This window comes from Vigna unguiculata, chromosome 2 (assembly GCF_004118075.2).
Source record: "Vigna unguiculata cultivar IT97K-499-35 chromosome 2, ASM411807v1, whole genome shotgun sequence".
Taxonomy (NCBI): Eukaryota; Viridiplantae; Streptophyta; class Magnoliopsida; order Fabales; family Fabaceae; genus Vigna; species Vigna unguiculata.
This window is the reverse complement of record NC_040280.1, coordinates 22,499,257-22,516,977: the sequence shown is the minus strand read 5'-3', so window position 1 is coordinate 22,516,977 and position 17,721 is coordinate 22,499,257. Positions and strand designations below refer to the sequence as shown.

At 27.4% G+C, this 17,721-nt stretch overlaps 2 protein-coding genes across 3 annotated transcripts; both read left to right on the top strand.

Moving 5' to 3' along the window:
• Nucleotides 1-771: 771 nt before the first annotated feature.
• Nucleotides 772-3,981, top strand: LOC114170147 (methylsterol monooxygenase 2-2). The gene is made up of 7 exons (XM_028055634.1): nt 772-987; nt 1,771-1,908; nt 2,640-2,785; nt 2,917-3,036; nt 3,123-3,335; nt 3,431-3,511; nt 3,669-3,981. The coding sequence occupies exons 1-7, from the start codon at nt 958-960 to the stop codon at nt 3,754-3,756; spliced, it is 816 nt and encodes a 271-aa protein (XP_027911435.1). The 5' UTR covers nt 772-957; the 3' UTR covers nt 3,757-3,981.
• A 9,669-nt stretch (nt 3,982-13,650) lies between these two features.
• Nucleotides 13,651-16,761, top strand: LOC114173059 (methylsterol monooxygenase 2-2-like). 2 transcript variants are annotated; one of them, XM_028057265.1, is made up of 7 exons: nt 13,651-13,781; nt 13,944-14,081; nt 15,191-15,336; nt 15,497-15,616; nt 15,714-15,926; nt 16,016-16,096; nt 16,424-16,761. In XM_028057265.1, the coding sequence occupies exons 1-7, from the start codon at nt 13,752-13,754 to the stop codon at nt 16,512-16,514; spliced, it is 819 nt and encodes a 272-aa protein (XP_027913066.1). In that variant the 5' UTR covers nt 13,651-13,751; the 3' UTR covers nt 16,515-16,761. The 2 variants fall into 2 exon arrangements, with proteins under 2 accessions (XP_027913066.1, XP_027913067.1); XM_028057266.1 differs by lacking the exon at nt 13,651-13,781 and adding an exon at nt 13,790-13,857.
• The last annotated feature ends 960 nt before the right edge of the window (nt 16,762-17,721 follow it).

Sequence of the window (17,721 nt, the reverse complement as noted above, 5' to 3'; positions counted from 1 at the left end):
ATACTATAAATTTAAAATTAGATAATATTTCTACATAAATAACAAAAACAAGCTTTAAATATATATATAAACCCACATATTTATCTATAAATTTTAATCTCGACAACTTATCTAAATATTAGCTTTAAACTAAACTTTATAAGATCCAATTGAGAAATAGAAATATATAAGCTTTAAACTAAACTTTATAAGATCCAATTGAGAAATAGAAATAATTATATTTATGTCTTAATAAAGAAAAAAAAATTATTTTTTCCTACCATATTATAACTGAACTAAAATACACAAGTTCAATAGTCAAACTTTCACTTCCCATACTAATATAGATATTTCCGAAATAAGATATGTTTTTCACATACTATCTTCGTCATTGGCAATAAAGATATATTAAACTACCATTCTTTCAATTTCTGTCCATATATTTTGATAATTTCATTTTTTTTATTAAATAATTTGTTTTATTACAAATTTAAAACATAACTCACAATTACAATTTTCTTAAACCTTTTATAACATTTTTTTAAAAATAGGTAAATGAAATCAATTTTTTAATAAGATAAAATTAGTGTTTACATTAACTAATTTATAAATACTGTGTAATTTTGTAATAAGATAAAATTAATGTTTACATTAACTAATTTATAAATAGTGTGTAAGTGTAAAAAGAAAGTATTAAAAATGTAATTTACAAGGTGGCATGATTATTGGTTATTACAGTCTGTCTTCACTTGTTTGGTTCTGTTCTGTGGCCTTTTTCTCTCTTCTCATTTATACACACACCGCAACCTCACACACCACAAAGCAACTCTGCATCCACTCTTTCCCACTCTCTCCCTCTCTCTCCCTCTCTCTCTCTTTCACTTTCTAGCACGCACACAGACATTGCCTTCTCACAAATCTCTCTTTCTCTCTCTATCTCTCGCTTTCTCTCGCTTTCTCTCTCATCGCCTCTCGTCTATGGCTTCTCTTCTTGAATCTGGCTGGCAGGTTCTCCCTTTTCATTCTCTTTAATTGTCGCCGCTTTTTGTGCTTCCGATAGTTTTCCAATTCCACCGAAGGATTCGTCCTTTGATTTAATCCATGCTTCTTCTCTGTTTCTTGATGTAGATGAGGAGAGCATGTACATTATTGGCTTTATTTAGGAATCATAAACGTTGCTTTATTGCTTGATTGATTGATTTATTGATTGATTGTGTTCATGATACTATGCCTAATGATGCCTCATTGCTGTATTTGGAACTTCAATTGTTCCTGTAGATCATTGTAGAGTATTTCATCTTTTAAATTATGCTTTTCACTTACTGCTCCTGATTTGTGTTGCCTCTTCGTTATCGCCACGTGAAATAGATTCCTGGAGTTTGTGCGGACTGTGTTGACGTATCCAGTGCCCTGTTTGATTTTTAGATGCGTATGTGTTAATTACTGAAAGAGTTTGGTAATCGGCTTATACTTATGAAATATTCCCCTGCTTGTCATGTTAGGTTTGGAATATAAAATGCATTTTTTCAATGTTCAATATTTAGCGTGTAAAGCAAATGTTAGTGAAGGGACCTTTCCTTGCTGGAACACATAATTTAGCATGTTCACGGACGTCATTTCTCTTGCATTGTTGATTTTTTGGCCTTTTGGCTCTAGACTCTCTGCTGTCCTGTAGATTGCATGGTTACATAGTTTGTACTGTTTACCAAAAGTAGAATTGATGTCTGGTCCTTTTCGCTTTTTGGGAAATAGCATTCTCTCTCTTAATCTCTCGCTCTCTTTGTGCTGCAGTACTTGATCACACATTTCAGTGACTTTCAACTGGCGTGTTTGGGAAGTTTCTTTCTACATGAGAGTGTTTTCTTCTTGTCTGGACTTCCCTTTATATGGCTTGAGAGGGCTGGGTGGATGAGCAATTACAAAATTCAGGTCTGCTCTTGTTGATGGTTGTTGTTATCTCAGTGTTGGATGATTCTTCATTTTGTTCTCCAAGATGGCCTTTTGTTGCTTTTCTATTTAAAATGAGCATTAGTCATGGCTGAAGTAAACTACTCCGATATTGTTTATTGTTTGCTTTGACTTGATACACGTGTTCCTTCCCTTGCACCTTGTATTCATTTCAATTATTCCCTTCACATTGTTTCCTTTGTGCTCAGAACAATGCTGTCCAGGTCTTTACAAGTGAAGAAGTCCCTAGAGATTTCGGTTTTCAATTTCTTTTTCCTTATTTGTATGTCTTACATGTTTTGACGTTCTAACAATGCATTTTGGGGTTGACTCCCGCAGTTGGATTGGCTGATTCATACAAAACATGTTCATTCAAAATATGTAACATAATTTTCTTAGACATGTTCATGCTATATTTGGATGATGTATTGATTGAACCTCCCTGATAATGGTAGAAATGATAATTTTTTTTCCATTTTCACTTTTAAATATGTAGCTACATTTTTTTTATCAGCTGCAAATATGCATAATTTAAGGAAAAGAAACCAGAAGTTAAATTTTGCCTGGTCTCTATATGCAATCAATTTCTTGCTTTTATTGTATGGGACTTAGTACTCTCATTAGTCCTCTTTCTCTTGGTCCTTTTTTCTGTACCTGTGGCCTTGTTCAATTAGTGAGTAAGATTTACTGTTACTAATCTTCTTTTCTTGCAGGCAAAAAATAATAGTCCTGCAGCTCAGGAGAAATGCATTGTTCGCCTGTTGCTTTACCATTTTGGTGTCAATCTACCTGTTATGATTTTTTCATATCCCGTCTTCACATACATGGGCATGCGGAGTAGTCTTCCCCTACCGTCCTGGTACATTCAGGTTCTTTTGAGCACTGTCATTATTCTAAACATAGGAGTCCTGTGTTAGGAGCTTTAAAAGCAAATATGTCTGGAATGTGCTTCTATTAAGCTTATTTTCCAAGATTGGATTCTTTGTGCAGGCAAACAGTTCTAACTCAAATAATCTTTTACTTCATTTTGGAGGACTTTATATTCTACTGGGGACATAGAATATTGCACACAAAATGGCTATACAAGCATGTGCACAGTGTCCATCACGAGTAAGTTTATTTTTGTGTTATTGGATTTTAGCTTTTATTATATTTCTTATCCATAGACTACTATAGGGTTTTGCAATATTGTGAAGGTATGCTACACCGTTTGGTCTTACTTCTGAATATGCTCATCCTGCGGAGATACTTTTCCTTGGGTTTGCTACCATTTTTGGTCCTGCCATCACCGGGCCCCACTTGATAACTCTCTGGTTATGGATGGTTCTGAGAGTCCTCGAGACAGTTGAGGCTCATTGTGGATATCATTTTCCATGGAGTCTTTCGAACTTCCTTCCGTTGTATGGGGGGTGAGTGGGAATTTTCTTTCTCCTGCACTACACACCAGCCATTTGCTTTATTCAGCTATTTTGCCTATTGTTAAACTTTGTATCATCACTTTCAGAGCTGATTTTCACGACTATCATCACCGTTTGCTGTACACCAAGTCTGGCAATTATTCTTCGACTTTCACTTACATGGACTGGTAAGTATTGAGCATGTAGCTCTTAAAGAATTATTTTTGTTTCATGATGGTTAGAATCTAAAGTGGCTTAGCTAACAAATTGTGATGCACTAATGCCCTGAAATTTTGGTAACTGACATACTGACGATGGTACACGACATTTTTGCTGTCGTATTAGGATATTTGGAACTGATGTAGGCTACAGAAAGTTGAAAGCATTGAAGAGCACACAAATTGAAGACAGTAGTGAGCTAAAGAACTATTAGAATAAAATTTTTGGGAATATCTGGGGATGATTAGAAAGTTTATTTGCAGGGCATATTTGAAAAATGCCCTATCAATTCCTTATGTGTTCTTGTGTTATTATTGTATTAGCTGGTCTTGTCTACAAAGTGCTGGTGGCTTTTTCTGGACATTCATGCCTTGTTATAAAAAACTTCATTAGTGACAGCGATTTCAATTTTGGGATGTTTCCCATTGGTGATCCAATATTCTTGATAATGCCCAAATTTCTCCTTACGCAGATGAATGTTGTTTGTTTGATATAAAAATCATTTGAATTGAATGGAGTAAATGGCAATGGAGACAGAGAAGATAACCTGGTATCCACTGACAATCCTGGATAAATTGTTACTTCTTATCGATTTGTTGATATTCTTTTAGTCTTGAATGTTTTATCTCACAATTGAAATAGGTGATGAGGCCATTTGCCTGATAAAGTTTTTCCTCTCACTAAAATACTAGGAAAGAGCACTGGTGGCTGCTTAGCTTGCTTGGGTATACTCCTCAGAGTGAAAGCAACTCCGGAGAAAAATGAACACAATTTTTTGTTATTTTTAACAAATGAGCACAATTAATTAGCTTTCTTTCTGCGGGTTTTGTTAAGGGCACTACTGCAACACATTTGCTTTGTTTACTCACGACAAGCTTTCAATTTGAATCATTTGCTGTCTACTATTAAGAAACAAAGTATATTATTTAAACATTTAGAAGAGTAAAAGCTCTTATATTGTCAAAAATTTATAAACAATTAATGTATATTTTTTTAAAATAATTGTTATAAGTGTTGCTGTAATTTAATTTCTGCGAGTGTTGAAGTTATTGTGGGTTTGAGAAATGGAGGCAAGTTGGTCAACAAGATCTATAGATGTGAATGATCCCATGACCACCTCATTCGAGCTTTTTTTTAACCCAAAATTTGATATCTCATCCTTTCATTAAAAAAAAAAACTACTGCTTAGACAACTAATTATATTAATATTTTAATTATTTTAATTTAAAATAGTAATATGTTATGTTATATTATTAACAATAATTTTCTTTTTATCATCAAGCACCAGTTGGTTATTAAAGCTAACGTTCTTATGGTTTTTTACATAAAAATATAAAATAAATTAGAATATACTAAACTTTTAATGTAACTGTTTATATTCTCTTAATTAAAAAATGTTTACAATATAAAATAAATTAAAATCTAGTATTTTTTTAACGTCATATAGTGTTTTTAACACTACAAAAAAATTTAATATAAGTAGGATTCTTGCATTTTGTTTTACTCGCACAAGCTTTCTAATTTTCATCTTTTTTCGCTTTTTGTTTCTGAAAAACTCTTTCTAATTCAATTTTATTTACTTACACTATCTCTCTTTGATTTGTATTCTCTTAAAGTAACCAAATCAAACAAATTCAATCACTACTTTAATTTCATATCAATTTTTCAACTTTCCATTAATCCAAATATAAATTCCTCACCTTTACCACGCCTACAAAATAAATATTATATAAAAATTCATTAAACATTTTTTGTGTACTTATATTATTAAAAAGTATTTCGAAAAATAAAAGTATAAATGAATCTCTTAATTTGTATATTTTACTTAATTTATAAATAAAATAATTATAATTTAATAAACAAATTACTGGTGAAATGTAAAATTGTGAAACTCTTTGTTGGACTCATTGAAAACTGAGAAAAATGTCAGATTGAAGGGAAAAAAATGTTGCAAAGATACTTAAACATATTTGTGTCCATAAACTTGTTGAATTTTAATATATTTTTGTCTTAAATTTAAAGTTGAATGAATACAGAAAAAAAAAGTAAGTGTTAAAAGATATTATAGATTAATATTTGAATTGGAATAATTCAAATATCAATTTAAAATTTTGTTTAACATATAAAAAATATTTAACATAATTGGATTAAAAAAAATATTTATTTATTTTTAATGTTTAAGGATCAAGGACAAGAAAAAAATTTCAAATTTACATTAAAAAATAAAAAATAAAAAAATTTTTAACCTTATAATTTAAGCGAGGAAGGCTTGTTTGAAAGCCACTTAAAGTTATTATTTGATAGATTAAAAAGTTAGGCTGCCAAACATATTAGATGGAGCAATTAATGGCAAAACACGATTGAAAATAGCTCAAATATTTCTCCATCAAATAGTTGATGGCAATTAATAAAAAAAAATAGAGATTATAAAGAAAAATAAATTTACTATGTTTTAAAATTCAATCAGATATATTTACTCTTTAACTCACTATCATTTACAATATAAAATCTGATTATGAAGATGAAGATCAGAATTGAAGTCAAAAACATTGATAGAATAATTGATTTAGGGAGAGGGAAAAAAAAGGAAGAAAAAACGTGAATACAAGCTGCGATTTGTATAAAACTAAAGAAGAGAAGAGATAGAAGAAGATAAAGAAAAGGGAATGACTATTTGATAACTCTTTTTTTTTTTTTTATAATTACTCTTTCTATTTGATAACTTATCATTTGCTGTATATTCTGTTTTGTTAACTCTCTCATTTTATTTCATATTGATTTTAGCAATTTATTCGACTGTGTTTTATTTAAGTAAGTTAATATTGACCGCGAGAATTCGTGTTTTACATACATGTTTTAGTATAAAGACTAAGAAAATAGTAAAGAGTAGTAGTAGTTTTTAAGAGGTATTACAAATTTTTTTTATATTACATGAATTTTTTCTTGCATTTATTAAAATATTTTGCAAAAAATTATTTTTTTGTCATTTTTTTAAGAATTTTAATTGACAAGTAATTTCTTTGTAAATAATTACTTTTTATAAAATTATAAAATTCATTAGTATTTCTTACAAAATTTTTTACAAAATATTTTATACAAAATATTTTGCAAAAAAATTAGTAGAAATTTCTTACAATTTATTTTACAACAAAATTTGTAAGTAATTTCCACGAAAAAAGTTTCAAAACAAAATTGAAAGGAAATATGAGTTTTTTAGTACTAAGGTAACACTTGATTATTTTATTATTTAAAACGTTATACAAATAGATTTTTCTATTAATTGAATTTTATTCTATAAAAACCATGGTTTCTCTATAACTTTTTTCTAAAATCTCTCTCTACCTTGTCTCTATATATTTTACCCTATCCTTCATATGTTAGAAGATCAGATACTGTAGGAGAAATCCCTGCAAAGAGCTCTACACATCCAACTAGTTAGAATTTAAAAGGGAGTAAGTTAACTTTTTGCTTCTTTTTGAGTTAGTGTATTGTTTTGAGTTGCATGTGACTCTTTGGTACATGCATGTGACTCAAAATAACTTAAGGTGAATCTTTGTTTGTTTGTGATTATGAAGACGTGTTCTTGTATTTGATAGAACTTTTCTTTGTGTAGTTAGAGTATCCCGTAAGAACTAGAGTTTTAGGAGTAACCTTTGAGTCAGGGGTTTCTACTCCTACTCTAGGTAAAGGAAGCCTATTATTTTTATTTTGGTCAAGTCGTAATCTATTATGATTTGTGGAAGTGGTTGAATTTAATGATTTCTCAGTTGTTTTGCGATTTGTTACGCAATGGCTTATTTTGTTTATAATTGGTGAGTAATTATTATGTTAATGAAATCTTATTGAGATCATTTTTGGTCTATGTTGATCGAGACTTTGGGATTATTTTGTATGTGCAAATTTCTAAAATTCGAGTTATAATGTTATCAAATTGATCGAATGATACTATCTAAGGATGTTTTGAGTCAATTATATCTATTTTGAAGATTGAAGAAGGTAAAAATTACTCATATAGACCATTGGATCAATGTGATACGCAAAATTTTAATTTGACATCTAATAAGGTGTTTGGTGCTACACAAATGCAAACACAAAATGATATGCAAGTATTAATGCAATCGCAAATGAAGTTATAAACAAACAAATGTAAGTGCAAATGAAATTTTATAAGAGAGAATTGTTGTCTCCTTTAAATAAATAAGAATGAAGATGCGCCTAAAAGAATAAAAAAACATTGTTTCTATTTTAATTGTGTTGATATACTACTTTTTGTTGATATATTCATGTATTAGAGAGTGAATAACTATGAAGTAGTTGTAATTAACAAAATAATATTTGTGAGCGATTAGCTAAGGATTAAAAAAAATAGAATTGTAAGAAATTAACTACGAATTAGCAAGAAAGAATAGAATTGTAACAAATTATTTACGGATTAGTGAGAACAAAAATGTGACAAATTAATTACGCATTAGCGAGAGTAGTGTTGTGACAAATATTATCTACAAATTTATAAGAGCAAAATTACGAGAAAGTAACTGCAAATTAGCTATAAGTTATCAAATTTTATGATTTCAATTAGCGAGGGCTTAACTAGAGATTAACGATAAATTAGTTACAGAATATCAAGAGATTATCTCTCTCTAATTAGCTGTCTGGATTTAGTTATAAAACATTTTCTAAATAAAGAGGACCAGTACGTGACTCGAGATAAATCTAAATAAATGAGAGTAAATATAAATTAAATAAATAGGACTAGTGCATAACTGGAGATGAATATAAATAAATAAATAAAAATGGGAAGTAAAATATAAATTAAAATGAAGTTAGGGACACCTCACTAGGTAAATATAGAAATAAAAATAATTATAAATAGATGAAAAGATAATGAAAAGAATAAGGTAATAAATGTCCTATCCCCTTACGTTAGTTGTAGCATCCCTACTTTTAATAAACTGTATTATTTATTTTAAATATAATAGTTAGAAAATCTTGTGTTTTTACTAATGTTTCGTATTTTATCATTATATATTTTAAACATTAAAAATATATTTTTATCATGATGTAGTTTTTACTTATTCAAATTAACAATAAGAAGAAAACAAAACTAATAAAATATGACTATATATATATATTAAAAAATATTAGGTACAAATATATTAATTAAAATATTATTAAATAAGTGTGTGTATTAAAAATAATAAAGAACCTTCTAAATAGATAAGATAAGGAGAAGATAAGAAGGAAAAAAATATTAAAGAAAAAAAATCTAAAAAGATAAACATTATTTTTTCATTAATGGAAGCAATGATGATTTGAAAAAAAAAGCACATGTGTGGCTTATATATATATATATATATATATATATATATATATATATATATATATATATATATATATATATATATATATATATATATATATATATATATATATAAAGAGAAAGAAAGGAAAGAGAGAAAGAGAAAATAGTGAAAGAAAGTTTAGAGCAAAAATTCAAAGAGATCCTAGTCATCTTTAAATATTATTAGTGTGTCATTCAATCAATAAGGTAAAGGGAGAGTGAGGTTAAACTCTTTTTATATTAATCTTGATAAACTAATTACTTTTATATTAATCTTTTATTTATTTTTAAATCATATATTATTCTATTTACTTCCATTTAACTTACTTTTATTTATTATCCTCTTATATTTATATTATTTAGTTAATTAGTCGATATCCACTTATGCACTCATCTTGTTTATTTATTTTATATAATTTATCTACAATTATGTACTAGTCATGTTTATTTATTTTATTTAAGTCATCTCTAGTTATGCACTGATCTTGTTCATTTATTTTATTTAAATTATCCCTAATTATGAACTAGTCTTTTTTATTTAGTTAATATTTAATTTATCTCCAGTTACCCACCCTGGCCATGTTTATTTATTTCATTTAATATATCTTCAGTTACGCACTTGTCCTATTTAGTTTATATTTTTGTTATTATATTTATTTATAACATTTTAATCCTTATCTAGTTATTTATTTAAAGTTCTGGCTTTGATTCTTATTTTATCATTATTTTATAATTAAAAAATAATAAAAATAAAGTAAAAGTAAATATTATTTTATTTAGTGAGCTTGGATAGAAGAAAATTACACATATATATATATATATATATTATTTTTATTTTATATTCTTTGTGTATAGTTTATACAATGACATGATTTAATAGTCATCCCATTTTATATGTCAATTAAGTAAGAGTTAAGTCTGATTTCAATAAGTTGATATTAAACCAGTGTTAGAGCGTTTGTATTTGGGAAGTCACAGTTTGGTACATTGTGGGATGAAAGGCATGGACCATGGTGGGGTCTAAGAAAGTTTTACCAAGTAGGTGAATATTTGGATAGTTCAAAATAACGTGATGGATTAGGATATTCATAGGTCAAACTTGAGACTATCTGATACCTACTCGACATCGCCAATGTTAGGTAGTGAGTATATATCTCTTTTATGGGCTGATAAATGGCTAATATTCTGGAGAAAGAAATAATCACGATTGTACCAATGTTTTATGAGAAATACTCAACTACCTAATCACTTCCCAAAGTAACTTTTGATGTTCAAAATGAATCATCAGAAGTGGAATATGGATCCATAGGTCTCGTAAAACAAGATCAAGTTTTATGGTTGTAGGTCCAATTTTAAGCTCTCAGTGTCTGTATTATTTGTTAGAGTTTATTAAGATTGATATTTAAGACTAATAAAGATCTCACTCCTTTCATTTTTTTCTTTCATATGTACCAGTTGCATGAGTAAAAGGGAAATCCATGAAAGTTGTTCGGAATATTATTGATGGATCTTTTGAAGATTGACTCGTGAATAATGTATATTAATACCTTGAGGAGATATTAAAAATATAGATAATATTCTATTCTAATTTAGAACTCTTAATATTTTACAAATATATATTTTTGTAATATTTCATGAACAATTACACAAATGTAAACTATTGATATATATATATATATATATATATATATATATATATATATATATATATATATATATATATATATATATATATATATGAAGTTATGTTATTGTTAGCGTATTATAAAGGAAAATTTTATTGTACAAAAAAAAATTAATTTCATCTTTTTATCAAATAATAATTTTTTAATATAGTAGTCGGAACATCTCATTAGTTATTGTGAAAGATATATCCAAAAAATTTGTAGTTACTTTGTGAAGGTTTTTGCCTTCTTCTTCTCTTTTCGCACTCACAAATTCCTTTTCTATTTTTTGTTCTTATTGTCTCTGCTTCCCCTCCTCCTTTCATTCACCACTCCTATTTATAATACATGTGTAATCATTACATTCAGTTAGAAAATACTGTATATTTTTTTTTTCTTTCAGTTTCTTTTATTAGTTTCGTTACTTGAGGATTAAGCTCTCCATATTTTGTTTCTTTTCTATCCTTATTGTATTAAATCTCACATAACATTTATTATCCATCTTATTGCAATAAATACTTTGAACGAAGATATATAATGCACTAAATTGATTCTTGGGAGATGAAAAGACATATAATATTAATAAGTCTTTTTCAATTAGTAATAACACCTATTCGAACAAAATGAGCATAGTCAAAAAGAAATTTAGTACTAGGATTATAGCATATGAACCCCTTCCTCCTTTCTTTTCTTTCCTGATTATTCTGACATTTAATTAATTTCGATCTTATATATTTTATTATAATAAAAAAATTATTTTATTATAGTTTATATATAAAAGTATTATAAATTATTCTATTATTTGAAGTATATTATTTTGTGGTATTATTTTTATTGTAATCATCTTAATTGTAAATATTTAATTAATTTTTATTTCCTAAATATTCATGATTTCTATATTTATATATTTATAAATTCTTAATTTATATAATATACGTAAAAAAGTAATGCATAAAAATGATATAGATATATTAAAAATATTATGATTTAAATTTTGAGATAAGCGCATGTAATCTACTTTGAATTTTTGAAGTTTTTAAAGCTTTATATTTAAGGTCTGTTTTTTTCTTTTTGTACAATAGTAATCTATTTGTTTCGGAACAATAAATTGTCTTTAAAATGTCTTAAGTAAAACATTAAAAAAGGAAAAACTGTCAAATTTTATTGTCATATTTAAGTTTCATTTCAATGTTTTAAAGATCATTTAAGAGAAACGCAAAATAACTAATATAACTCCAACAATTCCATGCACATTAATCTATATCAAACCATAAAGAGTCGTCTAAGTTAGTTTCTACTAAACATAAGTTAATTTCTACTAAATACAAATTAATTGGCGATCTTATGAATCTTTTATAGAATAATTATAATTTAAAGTGAAACATCACATAAAAAATTGTGTATACTTTTTAAAAGGAAAACAAGTGCTCAAACTTACTTAGAATATATGAGTTAACCATTAATCTATATTAATATAAAACCAATGAATTAAGTAAGTATCTGAATACAAAGTATATTACTATAAAATCAATTAATCATCAAATTACAAAATAAAAAATTCACGTATAAATCTTTTATATTTTATAAAAAAATAGTATACTTTATATATTATCTTTCAAATTTAATTATACTAAAAATATTAAGTAATTTTTAAATATCTTATAAATATAAATATTTTTAATTTATTTTTTTTCCTTTCAATTCAATATAAATACATTTTTTAGTACTACCTTAATTAAACATAACTAGTTAATTTATGTAATTAATTATTTTAGGATATTCACTCTTTAATATATTAAATTAATAATGAAATCAATCAACATAAATAAAAAAATTAATGAATATAAATTCTCAAATCATATCTAAACAGACAAGAATTAATGTTTATTTATATTTTCTCAAAGTTAATTATAATTATATATACACTTGTCATTAAGGAAATTGAAAATTTTCATTGCTAAATAAAAGATAAAAAAACAAGTAGACTACTTAATTTATTTTAGCCATAATGTCATTAAAAATGTTTAATAATTTACAGTATTACTCTTACGGATAAATATATTAAATATAGTACCAATTTGGAGTGTTTTAAGTCTTTATTTGCTTATGTAAAATTGAAATTATTATTGTAATTTAAAAAAATAATATAATTTTTTAAATAAAAATTATGCTGTATTCTTTTATAGTTATTATCATATTTATAGTTCTATTTTTTAAATATTTATAAATACATATATAATAATATAGTTACAAAATATAAAATAAATGTATTATTATGTTTTGATAAAATATTATAAAATTTAAAAGAAATTTATTAATTATTAATTAATTCTATTGACATAACAATATATTTCAATATAATAAAAAAATTTAGTTTGTTTTACTTTTTCTCAATTTGAATAAAATGGATGAATTAAGAGAAAAATAAATTAAAAAAAGTGTAATTAGTTTTTGCTTTTGCTCTAAGTTTTTTATTATTTTCAGAATTTATTATTTTTAAAACTCTTACTAATAATATTATTAATAAATTATACACTAATAAAAATATAAAGTATAACATGATTTTTATATTTCAAAATGTAATTATCTTTAATATTAATTTATAAATTAAAAATATATCACATTTCATTTAAAGTATAGAAATTTTATATTTATTTTTTAATTAAATAAAATGTTTATTATTGTTGGTAGTAGTACAAGTGTTGTATTATCTTTTTATTTAAATTACATGATATTTTTTTAAAACCTTATAAATCACATTATTTTTTAACTACTGTTGCTATAATTATAAAAATATTCAAATGTAATCAAAGTTAACTATTATTTTATATTTTACATTGAATTAATTAATTATAAATATAATAAATAATTTTTGCATAATATAGTTAAATGACTATATATTTTTACTATATAAAACTACTGCATGACAATTTTCTTAAAAAAGGTAATTTTGGCACTAAAATAAAACTTAAATCATAAAACTACATACTAAAAGACTGAAAAGTGGGACAAAATTTATTATGCATGAACATTTGTCATTTGTCATAAGAGTGGTGCTTAAGAAAGACCCTCCCCTAGAAAAACACACTTGGTTTGGTTTGTCTCATTGCAGGTTTATATTAGTTTTTATTTGTGTTGGTCTTCACACTAAACACTCTCTCACTCTCTTACATTTCTCAAGTTGTTTTGTACCTCCTATAATCCATGGCTTCCTTAGTTCAATCTTCTTGGCAGGTTCTATCTCACCCCATTGTTCCAGTTTCATCTCTGATTGCTTTTACAATGTGTCTTTTTCAAGTTATCTTCAAAAGTTGGTCTTTTATCAATCTTGTTTCACAATCAAATTTTGAACTGGTGTTTGATGCTTGGGCACTTTGCATGTTCTTGTGATTGCAGTTTTTGATCACACATTTCAGCGAATTTCAACTGGCCTGTGTGGGTACTTTCTTTCTGCATGAAGGTGTTTTCTTTTTGTCTGGACTTCCTTATATGATGCTGGAGAGGTCAGGGTGGCTCAGCAAGTATAAGATTCAGGTTTCACCTTATTCTTCTTCTGTCTTTGACAATTGGATTTCAGGACATGTTTCACTGGATCAAATGTTGTTTTTCTTTGCTGTTTTTATTGGTTGGAAAATCAATTTTGTATTCACTTGATGTGGTTTTATTTGAGAGTTGCAACAGATTTCCCAATGTCTCTTCATCTTCTTTGTCTCTGTGTACTGCATGATGAGGATTTTGAAGGTTTTGGATCCTGACCATGATGTGATTTTGTTTGAGAGAAAAATACAATTTTCACTGTGGATCCTACCAGGTGGGCCTTTTTTGATAAAGATGAGTTTTTTTTTTTTTTTCTCTTCACCAGGATCATATGTTGTTCAAGAACAGGAAAGGATCCAAATGCCCTCTGGCCGACCATTCACATTTATGTCTTTTCTTCTTTGTCTTTATGCCCTCAATGGAAAGGATTCAAAGAATCCCTTGCAGCACATGCAAGATTGATTTCTGCTATGTTTGAATTATTGCATGGACTGAATTCCCCCAATGCCATTACATACAGAACATTTCTCAATTTTTTCTGTTATATTTATATATCTAATTATTTACTTTGGAGAAAGTTAGAGTTTCTTCACTTTTCTTTTCATTTTTTGTTTTCACTCTTATTACAAGACTCTGAGTTTTGCTTTAATAAATTTGTACTAAAAGTACGGAGTTCAGCATAATTGTACAGGATTCAGCTGTTTTTTTGTAATAAAATTAATACTGAGAACCAATTGAAAATAAGAAGATAGTTGTATAATTAACTATTGAAACAGAGAATGAAAAAAAAAAAAGCATTTCCTCAAAATATGTGGTCCCTTTGCTCTTTATGTTTTATAATAACACTTTTTTGTCTCATCTTTTTCTTTTGTATTTCCACCAATTTGAAGCCGAACCATCTCATAGTGTATTGGAAAGCTTTCTACAGCCATAAATCACATCCTCAATGTGAAAAATGTAAAAGCTAGAACTATTTTGATTTGAAAAAAGTAGGAGTTAGAACTACTAGTGTCCATTTTGATGTGAAAATAGGTATTCCTGATTCACTTCCACACATGCGATCAGTTTGTTAAATATATATAACTACTAATGCTTCTTTCATGCAGGCAAAAAATAATAGCCCTGCAGCTCAGAAAAAATGTATTACTGGTTTGATATTGTACCATTTTGGTGTCAATCTACCTGTTATGATCATTTCTTATCCTTTACTTAAGCGCATGGGTATGGAGATCAGTCTTCCATTGCCATCTTGGTACTTCATGAATTCATTTAGTGATTTAGTGATCATAATAATAATAGTAATAATAGTATATAGACATTTTGGAGTTACATGACAGAAAGCTATTGATATGAACATTTCTAATATATTTTTTGTAAGTAAACATGAAAATATTTTGTTTTTGGTTTTGCAGGAAAATCATTTTAACCCAAATAATCTTCTACTTCATATTGGAGGATTTTGTATTCTACTGGGGACACAGGATACTGCATACAAAATGGTTGTACACAAGTGTGCACAGTGTTCACCATGAGTAAGTAGTCTGCATATTCTGGTTTTGATATTCATTTGTTCCATTCAAGGTTTTGCTCACAGTTCCAAGAGGTTTTTTTTTTTTCCATGTTGTGAAGATATGCTACACCATTTGGACTTACTTCTGAATATGCTCATCCTGCTGAGATACTTTTCCTTGGATTTGCTACCATTATTGGTCCTGTTCTCACTGGTCCTCACTTAATGACTCTCTGGACATGGATGATTTTGAGAGTCCTGGAGACAGTTGAGGTGCATTGTGGTTACCATTTTCCATGGAGTCTTTCAAACTTCATTCCATTGTATGGAGGGTGAGTGTGATGCTCCTTTCCCTTGACATCATGCACTGGATTTATTCCATTATACTTCTTATAGTTAAACTTTGCATCCTCATTTTCAGAGCTGATTTTCATGATTATCATCACCGGTTGCTGTACACCAAATCTGGAAACTACTCCTCAACCTTTACATACATGGACTGGTATGTCTTCTTCCACATATTTTGTTAAGAAAGCATTAGTCTTTTTGGTGTTATAAGAATAGAGATAAAGTTATAGGAGATAGAAGATATTCTATTACTTAGCCAATCAAGTTGCATGAGTTGTACTTTATTTGCACAAGAGTAATCCATACCCTTAAACAAAAATAATGTTTTGTTTTCTAATTATTTGTCTACAATTTGGTTAAGATTTGAGATGGCCTAACCCACATTTACATGATTTCCTTGAACAAGCTTTTCTTTTCAGATGTATGTTTCACTTTTAACGCTGATGTTGGTGTGTAAAATTTTGTTGTTTTCTGTGTATAGGATTTTCGGAACTGACACAGGGTACAGAAACTTGAAGGCATCCAAGAAAGCAGAAGCTGAAAGCAGTAGCCATCAAAAGAAACAACATTGAGGTACAAATGTTCTTGGGAGTATGCAGAAAGTGTTGATATCCAACTAAAGGCCATAACATCATTATCATACTGTACTTGGTTTTTTGCTGTTCTGGTGTGCATAGTTCAAAGGCTCTCTTTCAAGACATATATGTTTTACTTTTCAGACCATTATAGCAAAGTTATTGTCTTCAATGGCTCATTTTATGTATAAGACTTAACCTTTTAATTGATTTTTAATTTGGTATTTTGTGGTTATGCTTCAAAGTTCAAAGCAAGCACTATAAGGCTCTTTCTATTTGATGTTTTGGGTAACCAAATATGAACTTTCTAATCAGACTTACCAAGTATTTGTCATCACATTAATAAGTTGCTCTTGAGTTTTGTTAACTTGTAAGCAGCATAATCAGAATTAACAAGTATTTGTTATGACATTGAAAAATTGCTGTTGAGTTTTGTTCATCCATAAGCAGAACATTGAACTTGAGCGCTGAGACACTCAGCATGTGAATGCTGAGACACTCAGCATGTGAATGCTGAGACATTTGGAAAGGAAACATTTTGAATGAGTGTAATGAGTAATTACTCAAACTGAGTACAGTACAGTGTTTAGATAAACATTTGATGATCTTAAATGATACAAAATACCGTGTAATATCGAGTGAATGTCTACATGTGTTGTTATATATGGAGAAATTAATTTCATGTTAAAATATTTCGAGAATCTTGTGAGCTGAATAAAATATTTATACTGAGTTTTTTCTATTAGTTTGTTTTTTAAAATAAATACATTTAAAAATAAATTACTTCATTCTAATATCAAGGTTAAAATATACCTCTATTGTACTAAAATTTGGATTTGTTTCTTTATTTTTTAACATACTTATTATAATTTTAAACGCATTTATATTTTTATCTTTTAAAAGAAAAATAGATGTTGCCTTTATGAAAGAGAATATATTGATCTTGTGCAGTTTTTACTCTGTTGAATATTTGAAACTTGTTTCATTAAATTACTTTATTTAACTCAACTTGTACTTGAAAATAAACTTAAAAGTCATAAACACAGAATTGTCTTTTAATTTGATTTAGAGAAAATAACGGAAAAGTTAAGTTTTTTAATATGGAAATATTTAGTTAAACACTTTAGTTTTTTTTTTTCATATTAAAGTTATTTTTTATAGCTCTTAAACTTATGTTATTGTAGCCTCCAAAATTTTAAGTTAA